The 19399-nt window shown below is 36.8% G+C and overlaps 1 protein-coding gene across 1 annotated transcript in view; it reads right to left on the bottom strand.

The window, feature by feature from the left end:
• The window catches only part of CCDC60 (coiled-coil domain containing 60), a 58175-nt gene that overhangs the window by 7189 nt on the left and 31587 nt on the right, over positions 1–19399 (bottom strand). Inside the window, exons 4-8 of the mRNA XM_082774456.1 lie at positions 12907–13083; positions 7845–7967; positions 6768–6872; positions 5085–5175; positions 2991–3216 (exon numbers count right to left, since the gene is read on the bottom strand). Coding sequence (XP_082630582.1) covers positions 2991–3216; positions 5085–5175; positions 6768–6872; positions 7845–7967; positions 12907–13083 — 722 coding nt within the window. The remainder of the gene's footprint in view (positions 1–2990; positions 3217–5084; positions 5176–6767; positions 6873–7844; positions 7968–12906; positions 13084–19399) is intronic.

The following is a 19399-nucleotide window of genomic DNA, read 5'->3' as shown; positions in this document are numbered from 1 at the left end:
TCTACTTTTTCTGCCTTCCACTGTAATGTGAATGCTTATATTCTCCTCTCTCAAACACCTGGAAAGCCACTTTAACTCACTGTTTTCCTTAAAATTGACTTCTTTATTTTCCTCTCCACTGCTGTTTTCATTCCTGCTTTTATGCCAACTCCCTGGAAAGACACTGAGGTGGCCATCTTCTGTACGTTATTCCCTCCAAACACATGTATTAAAAATCCCAGTGTTAGCTGTCAAATTCTAAGTCATCCTTTGAGGTGCTTGGTATGTCCCATATGGTAGTAAGTGGTATTGTATTGAGCATTCAGCATCTTGAAGTTACAATCCTCAACTTCAAAAGGTAATTTCTCTGTATTTTTGTGAAGCACCGCATATACTGTAATAGAAAACGACTGCTGAACGTTAGCTGTATTAAATATGAGCAAAAACTACTTCCACTTGTTAAAAGTACAGATTTGAATATTATACTGTGAATTTATAAATGTAAGACATGGATGCTAGAAATTGTTGGGCACCAGCTAATGGACTAAAATTTTTAAGAAACATGCTTATAATAAAGATCCTCTATTAACTGTGGCCAAGGTAAGTTTCAAGAGTGCCAGACTCCTAGCCAACCTCAAAGCTCTACCATTGACTAGTTTAAACGATGGCTCCCCTGTGACTCTTACTAGTCAGTGTGTTAGCCTCTAAGATGCTGGCTATACCACTGAACCTCCTAGAGCTCTAGAACTGAGAAGCAGTTTGAATATGAAGGTTGACTCCCATGGGGTTGGAGCCTCTGCTCAAAACTGAGCTTAGCCTGCATACAGATCTCATTTGTTCTTGGCATGTATTGCCAAAGCCCTTCTAAAAAGAATCCAATTATCTTTTCTATTTATGGTTACCATACAGGCAGATAGAATAGCTGGATATCTGAAACCCATCTATGCTGCTGATAATGTCTGTCTGGGAGAGAAGAACTGTTCTAAGGAGTGGCTGCAATTGGTGCTTTCTCCAAGATGAGACAAGTTGTCTCAAGCCATTCCTGATAGCAGCCCAGCTGGCAGATTTTGGAGAGAGAGAACAGGAAGCAAAGCACAGCTAATACCAGAGAGATATAGGTCCTTTTTTTGACTATCAACAGAAACAGAGGGCCTCATGGAAGTGGTCCTGGTACGAAGCCTGACGGGGTTCAAGAAGAGTTTGGACAATGATCTCAGAAATAGGGCTTGATTTTTGGGTGATCCCATGTGGAGACAGGAGTTGGACTTGATGATGTTTGGATTCCTTCCAACTCAGGATAGCCTACAACTCTGTGAATATCTCCGTGCCCTCCATTTTATAGTATTATAATCCGTTCCAATTACCAAGTTAGAAAAACTGGGGAAATGAATACTCCAGCTTGTCCATATTCATAATATTTTTGAAATATTAACCTCCATAGCTGTGAGCTAGGCAGATATTAATTAGAAATATGAAAAACAGCAGAGACTGTAGTAATTTCACTAGACTGCATTTGCAGCAATTGGGGTTATGATCTCCAGCTCTCCCACAGACAAGCTGTATGAGCTTGGCAAACCTCCTTGATTTCTACATCTTAAACATCTGTGTAATGGGGTACAAATATATACCTATTATGTAGGGATGTAACACTGATTAAACCATTGTAAAGATATTGATCAACCCTAAAGAAGAGGCCAAAATACAGGTGCAACCTTTATAATTAAGAACCTTTGCACAAATATGCATATATCCTCTTTTAAAAGTTTTTGCCTGAGAATTCAAAGCCACACTGCTGGCTGAAAAGCTTTGGAGCTAATATCCAGCCTAGAGCTTGGGGCTAAGACCTCTCAGATACAGGTCTCATTTTAATTTTCAGTGTGAAGAAAACTTATGCTGTGAACTGATTTGCATATACGTATATTTTTGCAGTAGCCACAAAAAATTAGGTTTACATTTCATACATTTAAATCACATACTCTGTCCACATAAAAAGATTCTCAAATGTGGCAAAGGAAGCAAGCTTAGAACACTAATCTGCTTTGTAAAATCTTTGACTGATTAGATTGGGACCGAATGATAAATGAGCTAACCTCAGAAGTGACCTGTTATACCGCAGCTGTAAGCACTGCAGCTTTCACATTTTCCTTTGTCAACACGATGTAACATTTAAGCTTTTGGACTAGTACAGGTCCTCACTCTGCCAACAGCTTTGAAAAATCAAACTTGTATAAGCAGACATTCTACAGCAGCAGTCCTAAAACTACAGCATCTAAATTAATGGAAAGCCTTTTGTCCAACTGCATTTTGAATTCTTTCCCTAACATAAGTATTATCTCTAAGAGGCACGCTCAGGTGTAACTACTAGTTAGCTACCTACTACAGAACCTTTCCCACTTTTAATATGTGCTTACATGTGGGTACATGAGTTGTGTGTACTCTCAAAATTTTGTCTGTGTGAGTTTCATGAAGCTTTGTGAATTCTAGATAAAGGCTACTGGCTTATAATCTATTTCTAATATGTGCTTTTCTGGTCTTGACTTAGGAGGAAAAGACTGAAGATTACCTAGTTTTGTACTAAAACGCGTTGCAGAGCTGGCAGATAAACTATTCTGTCAGATCAAGCATAGGGTAGTCACTAATGGATGAGTAAAGGAATACAGAGTAACAAACCCCTGAGTTAAACAGACATGTATTTAGTGGATCAGTTGTTTAAACCACAGAACAGTTTTACTGTTTTTACCTCCTGTTGAATATTACAGATGTGGATGAGTGGCTGATCATAAAACTGCTACAACTGACTATTAATTAAAACTCTTACTTAATATTCACATGGGACTACACTGTCTTTAAACCAATTTGCTAACAGTGAGGGTGCAAGGAACTCTGTACAAGTCTCCCTAAGTCTGAAGAGAAATACACTTGTACATCTAGCAGTGTCTTTGAACTAAGGACTCCCTAGTAATGCTGAAAACAAATCTATTTGATATTAGCAGTCAAGAAAAGAAACTTACAGGGAAAAAGACGATGTTGTTCCTTAGTTTGCACTGACTCACTCATAACATCAGACAAAGCTCCATTCGTGTTGACATTGTCTTCAGAGTAAAGCACAAGGGAATTTACACTACCCTGAGGGGTTTGACCATAAAAAGACTGACTACTAAGCTGAGAGATGACTGGAGTAAATATCTTGTTTGTCTTCCTGAAAAGTGGACAGTGTTGTGCTTTCCGCATGTATTTCTGTACAAAGAAAAAAGAATAGAAAGGATTTTCAATACCAAATGTTAACAGCAAAGTTTGTTTCAAAATTCTGTTGCAAATTTGACAAGAAACACATTTCCATAACTAATCAGAGCAGTAGGTTTTTCTAGCCTTCCTGTAACTTCAAAGATTTTTCTTCAGTGACTTCAACAAAGCAGTGATTTCTTGGATCATACCTCCTTCAATTTGTTACTTTTCTTTGACATTCCTCTGCTGAAGTAACACTGAAGCAGTGGAGAAGGTTGGTAATAGAGCAACTTTCTCATGTCCATGGAGGAATAGGTCAAAATGGTTTGATAAATGTTTGGGTCTCCTCCCTACACCCACTAACCTGGCAAATAAGTTTCCTGTGTCAGGAATGTAGATGTGAAAGCAGATTGAATTCTACAGGTTTATTAATCAAAACACCATGCATTATAAAGCAAGTACCCCTGGAGAAACACAGTAATTCCACTACAAGTTTCATACCAAATATGAAAAGCAGTGTTCAAGTCATAATTAGTGTAAGTGACAGAGAGGAAATTATCATTAAGTCAGGAAAGTTATTTCAGAAAAATAATCCCAGCAATATAGATGCTAAAAGACACACAAAGGTTGACACACACTTTGTTTTCCTCTGCTCATGTTCATTTGGACCTGACTTTAGAGAATAGATAAGACTATATGGAAAAGTCAGAAAGACCTCTATTTAGAAACACCCGTTAATTCCGTGACTTGCTGACTTTGCTAACAGCAAAAAGAATATTTGCATAAAAACACTTTTTTTTTTTTGGTCTTTTAGAAGTTTCACAACTCTTGCTGCTTATTCCCCAACAGCAATCTTCATCTTCCATTAAATCATTTTTGTTATTATGTCAGGAGGGTACAAGCTGCAAGTGCTGACAAATAACAAGAGCAAACAGCTTGCATGTAACAACAGCCCATACTTCTAAGAGTGCCTCACCTGGGGCTTTAAAAGCCTTTTACTAAACTTCTTTAAATTTGCCTTACAGGGGGCAAAGCAAGGAACTAAAATCTTAGGCAAACTGCTGAATATCAAAATGTAAGATATGCTAGAGTGGAAAATATCAGAATCCACTTGTTTCGTATTGAGCTCTTCTAGTTATGCTCCTAAGCCAAACTCATTCCCACTTTATTTCCTTCCATTCACTTTAGCAGTTTCAAAAACCAAAACAAAATAAAACAAAAGTCTTGCTGTGGTTTCAGAAAGATGGACTATCATAGCAAAACAGTTACCAAGTGTTTTAGATCATTTGTAGTGTTTATAATGATGTTTGCCTTACCAGATTACCATCCTCTAGGATAATAATTTTATTTATCTTTTAAAAGGCTTTCATCTGAATTGCTTTTCTCCTTTCCTTGGCTTTGCTTTGAATGTGCCAAGTGAATCTTGCTTTCTTCAAATAGAAATTTAGTTTGAATTTGTTTCAAATTGAGCTGTATATTCTGAGTAAAAAGGCAACCAAACATATCGTGACTAGAACTTATTGGAACAAGGTTTTCCAGGACACTGGTCTGAAATCCCCAGGTGCCCAACTCATAAAGAAAAGGGGGCAAACGCAAGCCAAAGGCTACATAAATTTTAACAAAGTATTTAATTCTTCCCACATCGGTGATTATCTCTAAGGCCAAGCCACAGTTTCAATCTGCAGAATAACTACATGTTGCTTTTGCTATTACTTAGCATCACACTGTTATTCATCAAAACCCAGAGAGACAAACAATCTGCATTCACAGGATCCAGAGTATAAAATGTGGTATCAGGAAGTTCAATTAGGCAACAACAACAAAAAAAAAGCTTGAAAAGTTAGATTAATTCCTAAGGAAGAAATTACCAATGAAGTTACCTTTGTATTTGTAACAAAGAGCTCCCACATGAATGCTACTAACTTTTCCTCTTCCATTTCTTTCACTGTTTTTTTACAGCCACCAGGGTCCCTGAGTGAAAATGATTTAATCAGTTTCTCATCTCAAGAGTCTTTGTTTTATTACAACTTCTTTTAAGAAATGTAGTAAACATACAAGCTGTGATTACACTACAGTCACAAGTGCAGATGAACCTAAATACAGCAAAGTCATTTTTGCAAGATATCACGCTTGTACTGGGTCAGATTTTGCTCTCAACTTCCTCTGTGCAAGTACTGAAGAATCTTATCCAGTATAGCCAGATTTCATGGATAGAAATGACAGGAGGTTCATACAAGTTTGATTTTTCAAAGCTGTTAGCAGAGCGAGGACCTGTACTAGTCCAAAAGCTTAAATGTTACATCGTGTTGACAAAGGAAAATGTGAAAGCCGCAGCATTTGCAGCTGTGGTATAACAACAGGTCACTTCTGAGGTTGGCTCATTTATCATTCGGTCCCAATCTAATCAGTCAAAGGTTTTACAAAGCAGATTAGTGTTCTAAGCTTGCTTCCTTTGCCACATCTGAAAATCTTTTTGTGTGGACAGACAGTATGTGATCTAAATGCAAGCCTGATTTTTCATGGTTACTGCAACATGAAGTACATGGGTATGCATATCAGTTCAAATAACTTTGAGGAAGAGGAGTGGTGGTTACAGACTGCAACAGAAAACAGAAAGTATACAAAAGACGATACTACTTCTGAACCTGGAAATGAATCCAGAGTCTTTATGCTCTGCTGTCAGCCTGTATTTGTGAGATTTATTGACAAACTGTTCCTCTTATCCCAGTCTATTGGTCGTTCCTCATATGTAAGGGGTTGAAAAACCCATCTATGATACATGCTGGACTGGACTGATTCTCCTGTCTAATTTATCAGGCTAATTCTACATAATGCTACTCTGACACTCTTGTTATATATAAATGCAGTTTGTCTTGACTGAGAATATACAGAGAAAACAGAAGAGCTCTGCCCTGTAAATCAAGCATTGACTGTTCAATGTTTTACCAAACACACACAAATAATTTAAAACAGAGTCAATGTTGTTATATTTATTAACTAAAAATGCTGAGAATTTAAATTATTATTTACTTTTAACAGCACAAAAATTCAGAAGCAACACAATGCAGTTTTGTTAGAAGTACCATCACCATTGTAACATAATTGATAGAATAAAAGCAGCCACTAAATATCACCTAATAGCTGGCTTTGTTCTGTAATTATAACATTCCTGGAATTCCTGTTGTGTTCAATGAGATAACCCTCTAAAGAAGGCTCCAGGAATATGCATACACATTAATACATGTATTTAATTTTCATAATTATTAACAAAAGAAAGAAGGAAAGAAAACATAACTAAATTTGGTTGGGTCAACTCAGTATTTTCTGCTAGTTCTGTAACTTACAATAATAGAGGACCATGCTGTGCTATTAATTTGACTGTACAACTCCCTGCTGACTGCATGGGGGCAATGTCAATGCAAAATTTGTTTATGCTGCATGGCATGGAATTAATAACATTTCACTCAAATAGTTATTACTTGAAATAAGAGAAACAACAAGGTATAAAGGACAAAAGATTCCAAAATCCTAACTCCAAAGACTACCATGCATTATGAACGTACATTGGATTCCAGCAGGTTAATATGGAATGCATCGAATTGTTGGATTCAAGGGTCAAAGCTTCCAAAAGCCAGTGTATGGCACACAGCTGCCGGAAAAGATGTTCACTATAAAGTGGAGAAACAAATGTGTTATGCTACAGTTAGGAAAATATAGTTCAACTGGCAACATGTTGCCAAGTAGATAGCCTAGCAATAAAAGCTCTTGTTGATAAAAGGCATTTCTGTAACAAATTGTTTATTGTCCCAGTGAATTCCAGACACCTCTTGAGGTTTTTGCAATGTTGATGCATATTATTTGATGGGAAATGTTCCAACAGACTTGCCTTTGTGATGTACTTAGTACTTTCATACCTATGAGGGTTCCAGGATTTATGACCTCATGATTTGGATTCTTATGTATCTTTTTGGGTGTTTTTTTTTGGATTCTACAGTAGCTTCTAAGGCTTTGCATCTGAGAAGAGGCAATGTGTTAGTTCAAAATGCCAGGCTGATCTTTTTCTGAACTAAGATTATCTTTAGCATTCTAACCTAGTCCACAGGCAAGTGTGAATATATAAAGGTACTTTTGGTGAGCAACAGGTTAATAAACAAAATAGCGTACATGATATGTGTACTGTCTTTTCCCTGTCTTTCCTAGGCCTACCTTTTTTTTTTTTTTTTTTTTTAAACTAGGCAAATTAAATATTAACTTTTACAGCCTTTCCTTAAGATAAGCCTTATCTCAAAAGTTATACCATATATGCAAATAAGTCAGAATTTTCTGAATCAAAATCTGGAGGGCAAACAATGTATGTTTGTTCACATGCACCCACACAGGGTTTTCAGTAACTTATTAGGATTCAAACATTTACAATTGAAATTTAACAGTCGCTGAAGACTGATTATTTTGACTTATCTTCATGAAATTCTCAGGAATCACAGAATGGTAGAATGGTTTAGGCTGGAAGGGACCTTAAAGATCACCTGATCTTGTCCACCAGTTAAAAAGATGCATATGCATTATGGGGTCTGTTTTGCTGTGAATCCCCCTGGTGTCCTCCCAAGGAAAGCATGAAATAAATCTGCCTTCAAATATACCTTTTTGCTTCAGGGGGTCTTGGAATCAGGACACTGGTATAAGCAGGAGTGAAAGACCTTAAGGTCATCTTTTTTTTCTTCTTCCCTGACTTCTTCAAGTGGTTGCTTTCTGTTAGAGAACAGCTATAGGAAAGAACAGAATAGAGTTAAAAAAAGGAGTATGTGAAATGAAGACAGAACCAATAAAATCATTTACAGTGTTCACATCACCACACCACATTCCCACTCTCCTCCTCACATTAAAAAAAAAAACAAAACACTATTTCTCTAAATCTGGAATTACTGCATATATTAAAAATATTGCAAATCAGATATTTACCAGGATGTTTAATTATTCATAGTATGCTTATGATAACTGCTTATTCCAGTGATCTACCTGTTCAGACCACACCTGACTATGGAGCTATTCTGCACTACGACATGGATGCATGGATGGCTAAAACGTCAAGTCAAAGTGTGGGCCCAGTATGACACAGACAAGTCCAAACCTTTTATAGAACACGACATGACAACTCCCTAGCAATAAGGTACACATTTCACTGAGCTGTCTGCCAAATAGAAAGATATTTATTTTCCTTACATTCAAGACTCTTTACTTTTTAAACCTTAAACAATTCAAAAATTGCCTTTAACCTAAGAACAAAGATTGTTGCTGGTAACTCTGACAGAATGAAATTGTCTTATAGGAGCATACAATCTGTCTGCAGACACTTTCTAAAGGGCTCTGGAAAAGCAGAATTTGCTCCTGCTAGTTTAATGATACGCTTCAATCTTTGCCATTTTTTACTTCCAAGGCCCAAATGTAGCCACAAATGTGAACTGTAACAAAGACATACTAGATAACCAGAAAGATTGTTTGTTTTCCACAGGAAACAGAAAGGAATGAACAGAGAATCTCACACAACAATCACAAGAACTTAAAAATCACAGAAAGCAATCACGTAAAGTTAGTGAGCACAGCAGGCAGAGCTGAACATGACCTTTTCTACAGACCTTTTTGTCTCTAAAGAATGAACAAATCACTTGTCAGTAAATAGGCGTATGTCATAACCTGTTTTTCAAAATACATTCCTCTGGGATGCTGAATCAGGTCCTCATGTCAAAAGCACCAGCTCATAGTTCAAAGGCAGCAGAAGTATATGGAAACCTCATATACCTTTCCAAAGCAGAGAGAGCATGATTATGGACTTAGTGGAGATAGAATATAGCATCTTTTCAGAAATACAACACTTTTTGCTCACATCATGTCAAGATCACAATATGAAAAATAAGAAAAAATGCCTACAATCAACACATACTCCAAGTCTGTATCACCTAAGCCAAGACAAGTGAAGGAGGCTTTTAAAACTGACAGTACATAGAGCTGTGTAAAGTGACTATGTGCGGCAGAGGAGGACTTAATGAAGACAAGAATAAATAGAACAACCTTCCAATGGTTCATCACTGCATTAAAAATTAGTGTGATAGTCAAAGAAGCCAAAAAGAAAAGAGCAATAAGAGTGAAGCATGTCAGATATATCTGCGATAGTTTGCTTTCTCCTTCAGTGCAATTTAGAAGAGTGACTGAATGGCACAGCTCCTACATAAGACAGGAGATCCACAGAGAAAATATAACATGAAATACTATAAGCTGGATAATAAATTAGTATAAAACTGAAATGATATTGGCCTTAAACAGGTGAGAGGTTAACTGAGAACTGGGTGGAGCTTCAAACTTAAAGTTACATGCAAATTTCTTTAGCACAGACTTCCTAGATGGATGAACAATTGTGGATTAACATTTCCTTCCTCAAACTAAGGAAGCTGACACCCTCAGACTTCTTATTGCCTACTACAAACTAGTAAATAATTGGAACAAGGGCTGGGGAGCGTGTCCCCCAAGCATTCAATTGCTACACATTTTCTAAAGCAGCAACTGTGAATAGTACATACAATACTGGCAGGGGCATTTCAGCTCTATGTTCAGGGACCTTTTCTTTTACAGAGATCAGTGCAGCTCTACAGCCAACTAAGAAACGAATGAACACATTTATTATTTAGTCTAACAAAGATATCTAAGAACCATAAAAATTGGCAGGTATTCCTTCTGTCCCAAAAGAAATGTCTTAAACAAAACCTCATTAAGCATCTTCTTCATTCAGATAACCTTACCTAAATTTGTACTTATTAGAGATAACCAGAGCACATGAATTCCACATACTTTGTTGTTCGGAACAACATGCCTGTTTTATGCTTCTTCAAATCACTCTAACTTCTTTGTAGTTCTAATGAATAACAGAATACTGGTACATACAGTGGGACTATTGTATAGGCATTTAAGTCCTCGATGGAATCCCTATTCCTACTGGGTGGCACTTTGCTTCTACTTTGTCATGTGTTATGAAAAGAAACTTACCAAGTCTGAAGCACTGATATATTTAAAACTGTTGATAACAGACTTAAATGCTACAATTTACGTAACAGCAATAAAGAAGTCCCAGCAGAGACTTAGTATTTGCTCTTTTCTTGTAGAGGAAAAGAGGAAGGGGGAGACAGAAAATGCCTAGACCCGTCACTGTGTCACACCTTCAGTGAAATTTGAGCATATAAACCCATGCCAATAGTTTCATCTCTTGAGAAAGACTGAAGCCAGACGTCATCTGTTAAAAAGGCATTTTGTGCTCCTCCAGCAGTTTAACACTGCTTTAGACTTACTTATTCCATGAAGTTCCTCATCTTTAAAGTCAGCACTGTGAAAGCTGGGAGTGAAGAAAGTTTCCACAACAGATAATGATCTGTATTTTGTATCTAGACTTTTTTTTTTCTTTTAAACTGCCTACCACTGCAGACAAATATGTGTAAAACGTCACACAACTGGAGCTAACACCACATGGGTAAATCACATGGGACAGTCTGAATGAACAAAGGCACACCTGACAACACCATGCATTCTTCTTTCACTTGTTTCAGTGTGTCCTCCTGTGCCATTCAACACATCCTGGAATTGAGAAAATTCTCCATAACCCCCCCCCTAGATTTTGACATTTGATCACATTCTCATGACTTCCAAGTAGAAATGTTGGCAGATTTTAGAAAGCTTTACTCTAAAAATGAAATTAAACTCTCAATTAACATGTTAACATTTTGCTAGTGTAGAGTTTGGGGTCTTTTTTTTTTTTTTTTTTTTTTTTAGCTATTTTTACAACTGACAAAGAGCCTAGTACAGGTATAAGATTAAAGTGGCTTTGTCAGTATTCACCCACAAGCCTGGAAGTAACTGCACTAGAAGGTTTTTTTGTTTTGTTTTTACTGCTAGAAGAAGCCATTTCTACATAAAGATAAAATTATCTGTATGGCTATACCTTCATAAAGGAAAGAGGAATGTTGAATCTTTTTAGGTCAGCCCTGCTATATCTAAACAGAAGCAAATAAATGCCTTCAATGATCTGAATCATCACAATAATAAAGGCAATGATATTTTTCATACGTGCAATTTTTTTTTTCCCGTGCAATAAATGGGGGATTAGCTGAGTTTTAGGTGACAGAACGGTTACATACAAAAACGAATAATGAGCACTGAGTTTACAAAAGGCTTTCTGGGAGGTTAATTCAAGAATTTATTTTTATTAAATAGTCCTGTTTACCTAAAACGTTTATGTGGCCTTCATTATCCTGGGATCACAGTGCTTCACAGAGCCATTTAAAAACATGGTCGTAGGTGACTTGGTTAAGGTAAGAAGAACGTTTTAGATTATGCAGATAGAGGCAAAACTTCCAAAATACTTTAACCTCTATACCCTATACCTTTTCTCCTTCTGTAACACCATTTATTTTTCAGTAACATGCTATTATTTTCTCATCTTTTCTAGCTATTCAGCTAGTGACCATTTAGAACACTGTGTATTAAACGTGACTCTAGTAAATATAATACTTTTCTGCTTGAAAACTCTCAGCCTATCTATGCTACTTATCTGTGTTTTTTTGTGTGTTTGGTTGGTTATTTGGACTGGGTTTCAAACTAACAGGAAAAAAATTCTTGTTTTTTAATAACGGTTATAAATTGTCAACTCACTTTGTGACTAGGGTCTGACTGCATCTTGGATGATTCTGGAGACTGAATTCTCCAAGTTGAGAGTCAGCTCATGAAAGAAAGGTGAATGATAGGAACCCAGTACCTAGGTTGGACATAAGCCACAGCAAACTGTTGAGGAAAGCATAGTTAACTACAATCCTAACTCATGATGGCAACATTGTGCTGTGACTTCCTGGGAAATCTTTTACAGAAGTCAGGCATACTGGCATTACAATGCCGTATTGATTTTCAGAACAAACTCCAAATCCATTTTGATCATCAGATTAGCCTCTGCCTCTCATTAGTCTTTTTATCTTCAGATAAAACTGTAGTTGGAAGCACTGGGAACATAGAGCCAGCCATGGAAAACTGTTAGACATGAATGAGCTTTTGATGCAATAAGGCTCCCAAAGGTCTGTAACCTCTAGAATAACCATTCTGTCCTGCTGAGCAAGTATTTAATTATCTCACCACCTAGTGAGGATTGAGAGATGGAAGACAAGTAGAACAACATAACAAGCATTAGAGGTGCACTGAATAGATCAGACTGAGGCAAAAGATTGAAACCTATCTAATGGAGAGAATACCAGAGGAAGGTGGTAATAGGTCTGAACTAGCCAAGAAACACATTCTGCAAGCCAAGCCACTTATTCTGCATGCAATTCTTTATTATTCTTAGTTCTGTGGTCCTATTTTGGGGACAAAAGCATGCCAAATTCTCACCAGACCTCCTCTTCTCCTCAGAGAATCAGTTCTAAGTTGGCTATGAAACCTTTCCCTAGTTCAAAAGACTTTCCACCTTCTAAACTTACCCCTTTTTAACAGTGCCTCAAACATTTTTGTTCCGTGCTTGTTAAGTTCAGATGTATTCACACAGATTTTTAAGCATTTTTTCTTTTAGTTCACACAAGTAGTAATCTGGCTCAATACCAAGTAATGACAGAAACCAGAGATTGTTACTTTTTAAAATCACTGACCTTGGATGACCAAAAGCCCTCTGAGTTGACTTACGTGCTTGTTTCTTCCTCTGACTCTTCTGGATCCGAGAAACGTGTGGGTGGCTGGAAATCAGTTTCCCATATTGTGCCCTGAGCCTGCTGTTTGTTCAGTGTGTTCTTCCTCTCCAGTGATTCTTGATGAAGTATATGGAAATATGCTCCACCTTGCTTCACAGCACTGACATGATGCCTGCCAAAAATCATCATAATTTGGCCAGTGTACTAAAGACATATTAGAAAATTAATTTCTATGCAGCCCACCAACTGCACTTTTAACAGATTTCACATTCTTCTACATTCAACATCAGTATTTCTTTCTGCAATATGAGAGAGGACAACAATTCCCTAATGTGAACTGGGAGATCTTTCCATTACCTCTTTCAGCACAGGTTAACTATTCAATGTTGGAGGTTAAGTACTGAACTCAGGACGCCACTGTGTCCACTACTTAATTTAAAAACTACCTGACTCATTCTAATTTACAGCAGCCAATTGACCAGTGGGCCCCTCACTGTCTTAATTCAGTTGTCAGCAGCTGACAGGCAGTACCCTGAAGCTACCTGTTAGCTGTTAAATTCCACTTGCTGTCAGAAGGCTGAATTGTTAGTCAAAGGGAAGCTGCCAGAGAAGGCAGTGAGCGAGCCGAAGACGACAGGACGGGTGTTACTGCAAGAGAAGGAAATGAAGAAACCATAATGCACTCCCTGGAGGATGATAACAGAGACAAAAAAAGAAAAGGTGAGCTGGGGAGGAAAAGGTGTATGGCACACCACCACTTATTAACACGTTACCTAGAATGGAGCAGATGATCTAAGTCAGACAAGAGCATGCTATTCAAGCATAGGATGGGGCCCTTTAAATTAAGGCATTGCTGACTTTGGAATTAAGTGTCATCAGCTGGTATTGATTCTTTCAAAAATAATCTAGTCTTGAAAGCTGGGTCTTGTTTTTTTACTTAGAAGTAATACCCCTCCTTTTATTACCAGAGATGCATTAAAGCACCTGAAGAGCATATAGGGTACACATTTCAGGCACCAAATTAACTAATTCTCAAGTGGAACCATTTACTCCCTCCTTGCTTCCCTTGATGAAAAACCAGTTGCACAATTTAATGGTTTTGGGACTGGGTTTTGTAAACTTTAAGTCCAACAATCATAAATGCAAGTCTGAACACCTTTCATTTGCAGAAAGATGGCAACCCATCTGCCAGATATTTCTATGCTAAAAAATAAAATAAAATGAGACAATAAATGTCCCTGACAAGAAATACTGCATGCTTTAGAAAAACATGAGGACTTCAGAGCTTTGTCAGACTGGATTGTCTTTTTTCTTCCATAAGAACCTAGTATTTTGTATAACAGACACCTCTCGGAATACTAGAAAATGTTTAGTAACTGCAAACTCCGGCTTTCTGATCTTTTCCAGTAGTTCTCGAGCTCTCTCTTTTCTCCCAGCCATCAAGATACTTGTATGTTAAAATATTTTTTTCCCCTCCATAGTGCTTGTTCTATATTATTGCACACAGTAATTCATATAAGTATTCCCCCTTTAAGATCAAAACCACTGCTGTACCTGTGCATTATAATACCACAAATAGGGAACAATAAAGTTATTTGATAAATCAAAGATATCTGGTAAAGATACATAAACTAGAAAGGATTTGTTTGTTTCTTTTTACATTAACAGCCATAACCAGTACTACTGGAGAAAGATGTATAAGTGGCAAAGTGCATTCATTACAATTTTTTAACGCTTATCTAATATAGAAGACTTCAATATATGTATGCCAAAATCAATGATCACTCTCATATACCAATAGGAACAAGAAAAGTTGCACATGCTTGTGAATGAACATTGAGTCTGTGACTTCCTTGAAGTCTCAGGTATCACAAAATTAGCTCCAGTCTCTAAATAAAGCCCTCTCATAACTCCATAGGATTATTTCTGGCATATTCGTGAATTACTCTGAAGGTTCATGGACTCTTTTTAGGAAAACATTAAAATAAACCCAAGCTTAAAATATAGAGGTGGCAAGAGTACTTTTCGGCACTGAAGATTTATAGTGTATTGCTGAAACAGGACATCATATATTTCTGCATTTTTAATTCTGGCATCAGGATACCCTGTTTGTACAATAACTTCATAAATTTATCTGTGTTGTCTATTTGACAAGTAGGTGAGAATCATTCATTAAAATACAATCAAGATAAAATTTGGCATCCATTTATTAAAGTAACTGAGTATCAGTCAACTGTAGTCACAACACAGATTTTCAACTGTTTCAGATAAAAGGACGTCTTATTTTTTAAGTTAATATCTTTGTCAGTATGAAAATTAAAGGAGTTTCCTGAGCAGTGATAATGTACCATCAAATACTTCATTTTTTCAACAGGAAGTTATTATAGATAAGCATCAATGACGTGCACAAAGGAATGGCCCAGTAGTGTACTACACAGAAAGAAAAGTTGTTACAAGTTTGGTATGATTACATACTTATTAAGTTTTCTTCAATTTACTTTTTAGGGAATAAAGGTGATCAGCTAATTGTAATACAAAGCCATTAAAGTATCAGGGAGTTGAACTTCTACTGCTGATATGTGATTCTTGGTACCTTTCTTTGAGCAAGAAATGACTCGCAAAAACAAAAGGATATCACATATTTATCTTAATCATAATTTAGGTGCTAGACTAACATTAAGAAGCTATAATAATAATACCAGAAACCTTGCCATTAGGGTAAAGACAAGCTAGACATTTTCCAGGTTTTTTACATTGTTTAAATATATTTTATTTAAGTGCACTGCTCATCTTCACTAAATTCAAAGGAATCATACTAAGGATTTATTTGTTCCAGAAAATCAAGATTTACCGTTAACAACCACCGCACATTTACCTTGCATAAAAACAAGTTCTGTGGGAGGTGATTTACTAAATGAATGACATATACTCCTGAACACATGATGCCAAGCTCTCACTCAGATCAGCTGGTGTAACCCCAGCCTGAACAGACCTGCTAGAAAGAAGGGCAGAAGGTTGCATTACCATGAGGCTGCTCATCTGTTAAGCAGCTGTATTCAGTGCAGCAGGTGGTGTTACTGGGGACACCTGAGTCTCATTAATTCTTCCTGCTAGTCTTCCCCTATCCCATTCCCCGAGGTGCAAAGAAAGAGCAGTCTCTATGTACCTGCTTGATTCTTCCTCTCTCTAAGGCCTCACATTATAATCATGGTAAATAAAAATTGAGTTGTGAGCTTTAAGGAAAATAACTATTTATCTATCATACAATTACTACATATGCATCATTTCTCTGATCGTGGAAATTGTTAGTCTCTGTTTCATAAAACAGCTTATATAATTTTCTTATCTTAATGGTTACAGCCTTCATATCAATAAAACTAATGACAGAACATCTCCTGCTCCAGACACTGTACAGTAGGCATTTAGCCTCTTCCAGAGGCTTATAGCCAATTGCAAATATAAATAAAACCAATGTGGCATTACTCTAAAAGCCACTGAAAGCACATGCTTTCTAAATGCCATTTCCTTTCATTTCATAAAAGCATTTCAATTTGCAACTGCAACAACTCCCTGCAAACCCAGTAAAAGCTTCTCTCCTTGGGCACAAGACCAGATTCTGCTGAGGGTGTTGCAAGGTGAATGGCAGCTGGGAACTGCCAAACTTGTAGCAGTTGTGACAAATTCACTAAGAGCTAAGGCTTCTCAAGTGAAAACCAAGTGCAATTTTATGCACACTGCCACTTGAAAGCATGCTGAGTGAATAATTTCTATTGCAGAAGTAATACAACCCATATCTATACGAAAAAGCACAGGAAGCAGTAACTTGGAAACTAAAGACAGCTAAATTGTATGCAGCATTCTGAATGTTACAGACTAAACCAATGAATTAAAAAACAGCACAAGTCTTCTTAATGAAAACTTTGAATTATCTGCAGCCATGCCATCGAAAGCTGTGATCCTATCAAAACCCTCAAATGAGGCTGATGAGCGGCTAGATCCTGAAGAAGTCAAAGAAATATCCACAGAAGGAAGTGGTGAGAGCAGTTCATGTGTATTAAACACTTCATGTGTATTAAACTTAAAATCTAGGCCTTAGCCTAGGCAGCACTGTGGCAGTGGACAGTCCGTCTTTTTGAACTTAAAACAAGATGGAAGTTCTGATTGCTTGAAGTCATTAAGAATCCCATAGCAATCTCTGCAGGTGCTCAAGTGTTAACACCTGCATTCTCATCAGGTTTCAGCTGATTAAATGTTACTGTCCTGACAGCTGTTTCAGTTGGAATAGGACACTTTTTTGTTTTAATCATTCCAGTTCCTGAAAATACTATGTGGTGTGTATGTGCAATAACACATCAGTCTTCATTTGAGCAGTTGCTGCATCCTAATAGCTGAAGCAATTCTAATATGTCCTCTAACTGTCTGACAAGGTGCTGTAAAGCTTAAATAGTATCTGTAAAACAGCAGGAAGTGCAGAGATAAAAGAAAATCCTTATGACACAGTACTGTTCTCATTTACAAAGCACGCAGAACAACAGGAGAGTAAACTCCACATTTGTTGTAAACTGTCAACACTGATACAAATTCACACCAGTGGAGAACCTGTTCCATTCTCAGTATATACTGGAGCTGCTGACTATTCCACTCAATTCTTTAGTGCCCATATGTTCAGTATGGTAATGCATATGTATCTACGCCTGTATGTCCCTAAGTTATTTATTTAGAGTGCTTTACACATTTGGGATCTCAAAGTAAGACAGTCTCATTGAAAATGAGAATTAGTGCACTCTTCACTTAAGGTATACTTGGAGAGTTATTAAAAAGTGCTTGCATGACCTCCCTTCTTAAATTACCAAAAGCCACAAGTGGTGAACCTGCTCTTGAGCTCTGTACACATGGCGTTTAGGTCACGTCCTGAAGTCTCAGCACATGGGCAGAAAACGCTTGCAAGTATTCACAATTAATATATAGGTACTAATGTAAATTAAGAATTCTGGTTTGGTAGTGTTTATAGCCAAATTACAGAGATGCAACAATATATATAAGGCAACAGAGAAACAGGAACACAATGCTTACTACCCTACTTAATGGCTGAGTAATCACACAGTAAGAAACTAATAGGTAAATATTAATACATATTATCTTCTTAAATTCAGTAAAAAAAAAAAAAAAAAACACAACAGATTATAATTACATTAAGATCTATTAAATGTAGATACTCAGACATCCACAGAAACTCAGACATCCGTTATCATTTACCATACTGAACCATTAACCATTCTGGCAAGGAACTAAAGTGGTACCATACCAACATCTGTCCTGGACAGTTCAAGGTATGGATGCAATCTGGAATACCCAGATTATTTCAGATGTAGATTTCTGTTTTATTCTCCTGAAGATGAGTACAATACTCTCTACTCAAACATATTTGTTAAAAAAAAAACATACACCAAAAAAAGAAAAAAAACAAGCTCTGCACAAAAGTGATGATGCATATTTTCAAATGAAAAGCTGACTATGAAGTCATGAAACAAAATAAAACATGAATAAATTTGTGGTATGTTCACAGACTGCAAGAAGAAATAAAGACCTTCTAGTGAAAACAACGTAACACTATTATAAAAGATGTGACCAGGTGAATATATTAATATATTATCATACATTTAAAGATAATTTGGAGTGTTATTTAATTAACTACAAAGACATTAAATAAAATGAAAATGCTGCTTCCCCTGTGAAGTGAGGAGAGGTTCTCTAATGTGGAAGAACACAAACATGTTTGGCTACCTGGAGGTACAAAATAATATACAAAAGACCTTATTTTTACATGTAAATGTGTTCTGAACCTAGAAAGAATGAAGGGTAGCAATTTCACTTTTAAGAAGCCCCAGAACGCAAGAACATGCAACTACCACTTCTGGAAGTATATACAGGTCCTTCTCCAGTTGCACTGTGCTGTAAAATCTATTCTTGCCGATTTTGGTAATGGAAAAGTTGCATGCAGGATGCAGGTATGTTTAGGTTTCTAGCCCCTGGTTTCTCTGGAAAAGTACATAAACTAAGGTCGGGAGGGGGGGGGGAAGTAATTACAGAGCAGCACAGATAAGATAGTTTTGTACTGATGAAGGGAAGAAAAATTTATCAATTTTGAGGCTTTGCTTCAAATTCTTCTCCCAAAGCTTTGGGGAAATGATTACTTAAACTTCAGAAGGAAAAAAAAAAAAAAAAAGTCATCTGAAGATTTTTAGGCTTACTTTTTTTTTCCCTGAAAGTACAAAAACAACTTTAAGTTCACGTTTCACATAAAAACACACTTCGTAAGTGGAACTCCAATGAGGTCCCGACCCTCTTAGAAATACGGTTAGTTCAGGATATTCACATGAAAGTAGAATCTACTCCTCACAATCTAGCATTTTACCTTACCACACAAAGGTATACACAGAACAATGACATTTACTACTAAGTAGTGGAAAACCCATTTTAAGTGGTAG

Source organism: Aythya marila, assembly GCF_965140915.1.
Source record: "Aythya marila genome assembly, chromosome: 17".
NCBI lineage: Eukaryota > Metazoa > Chordata > Aves > Anseriformes > Anatidae > Aythya > Aythya marila.
The sequence above is the reverse complement of the archived record's forward strand: the minus strand, read 5'-3'. Positions and strand labels throughout refer to the sequence as shown.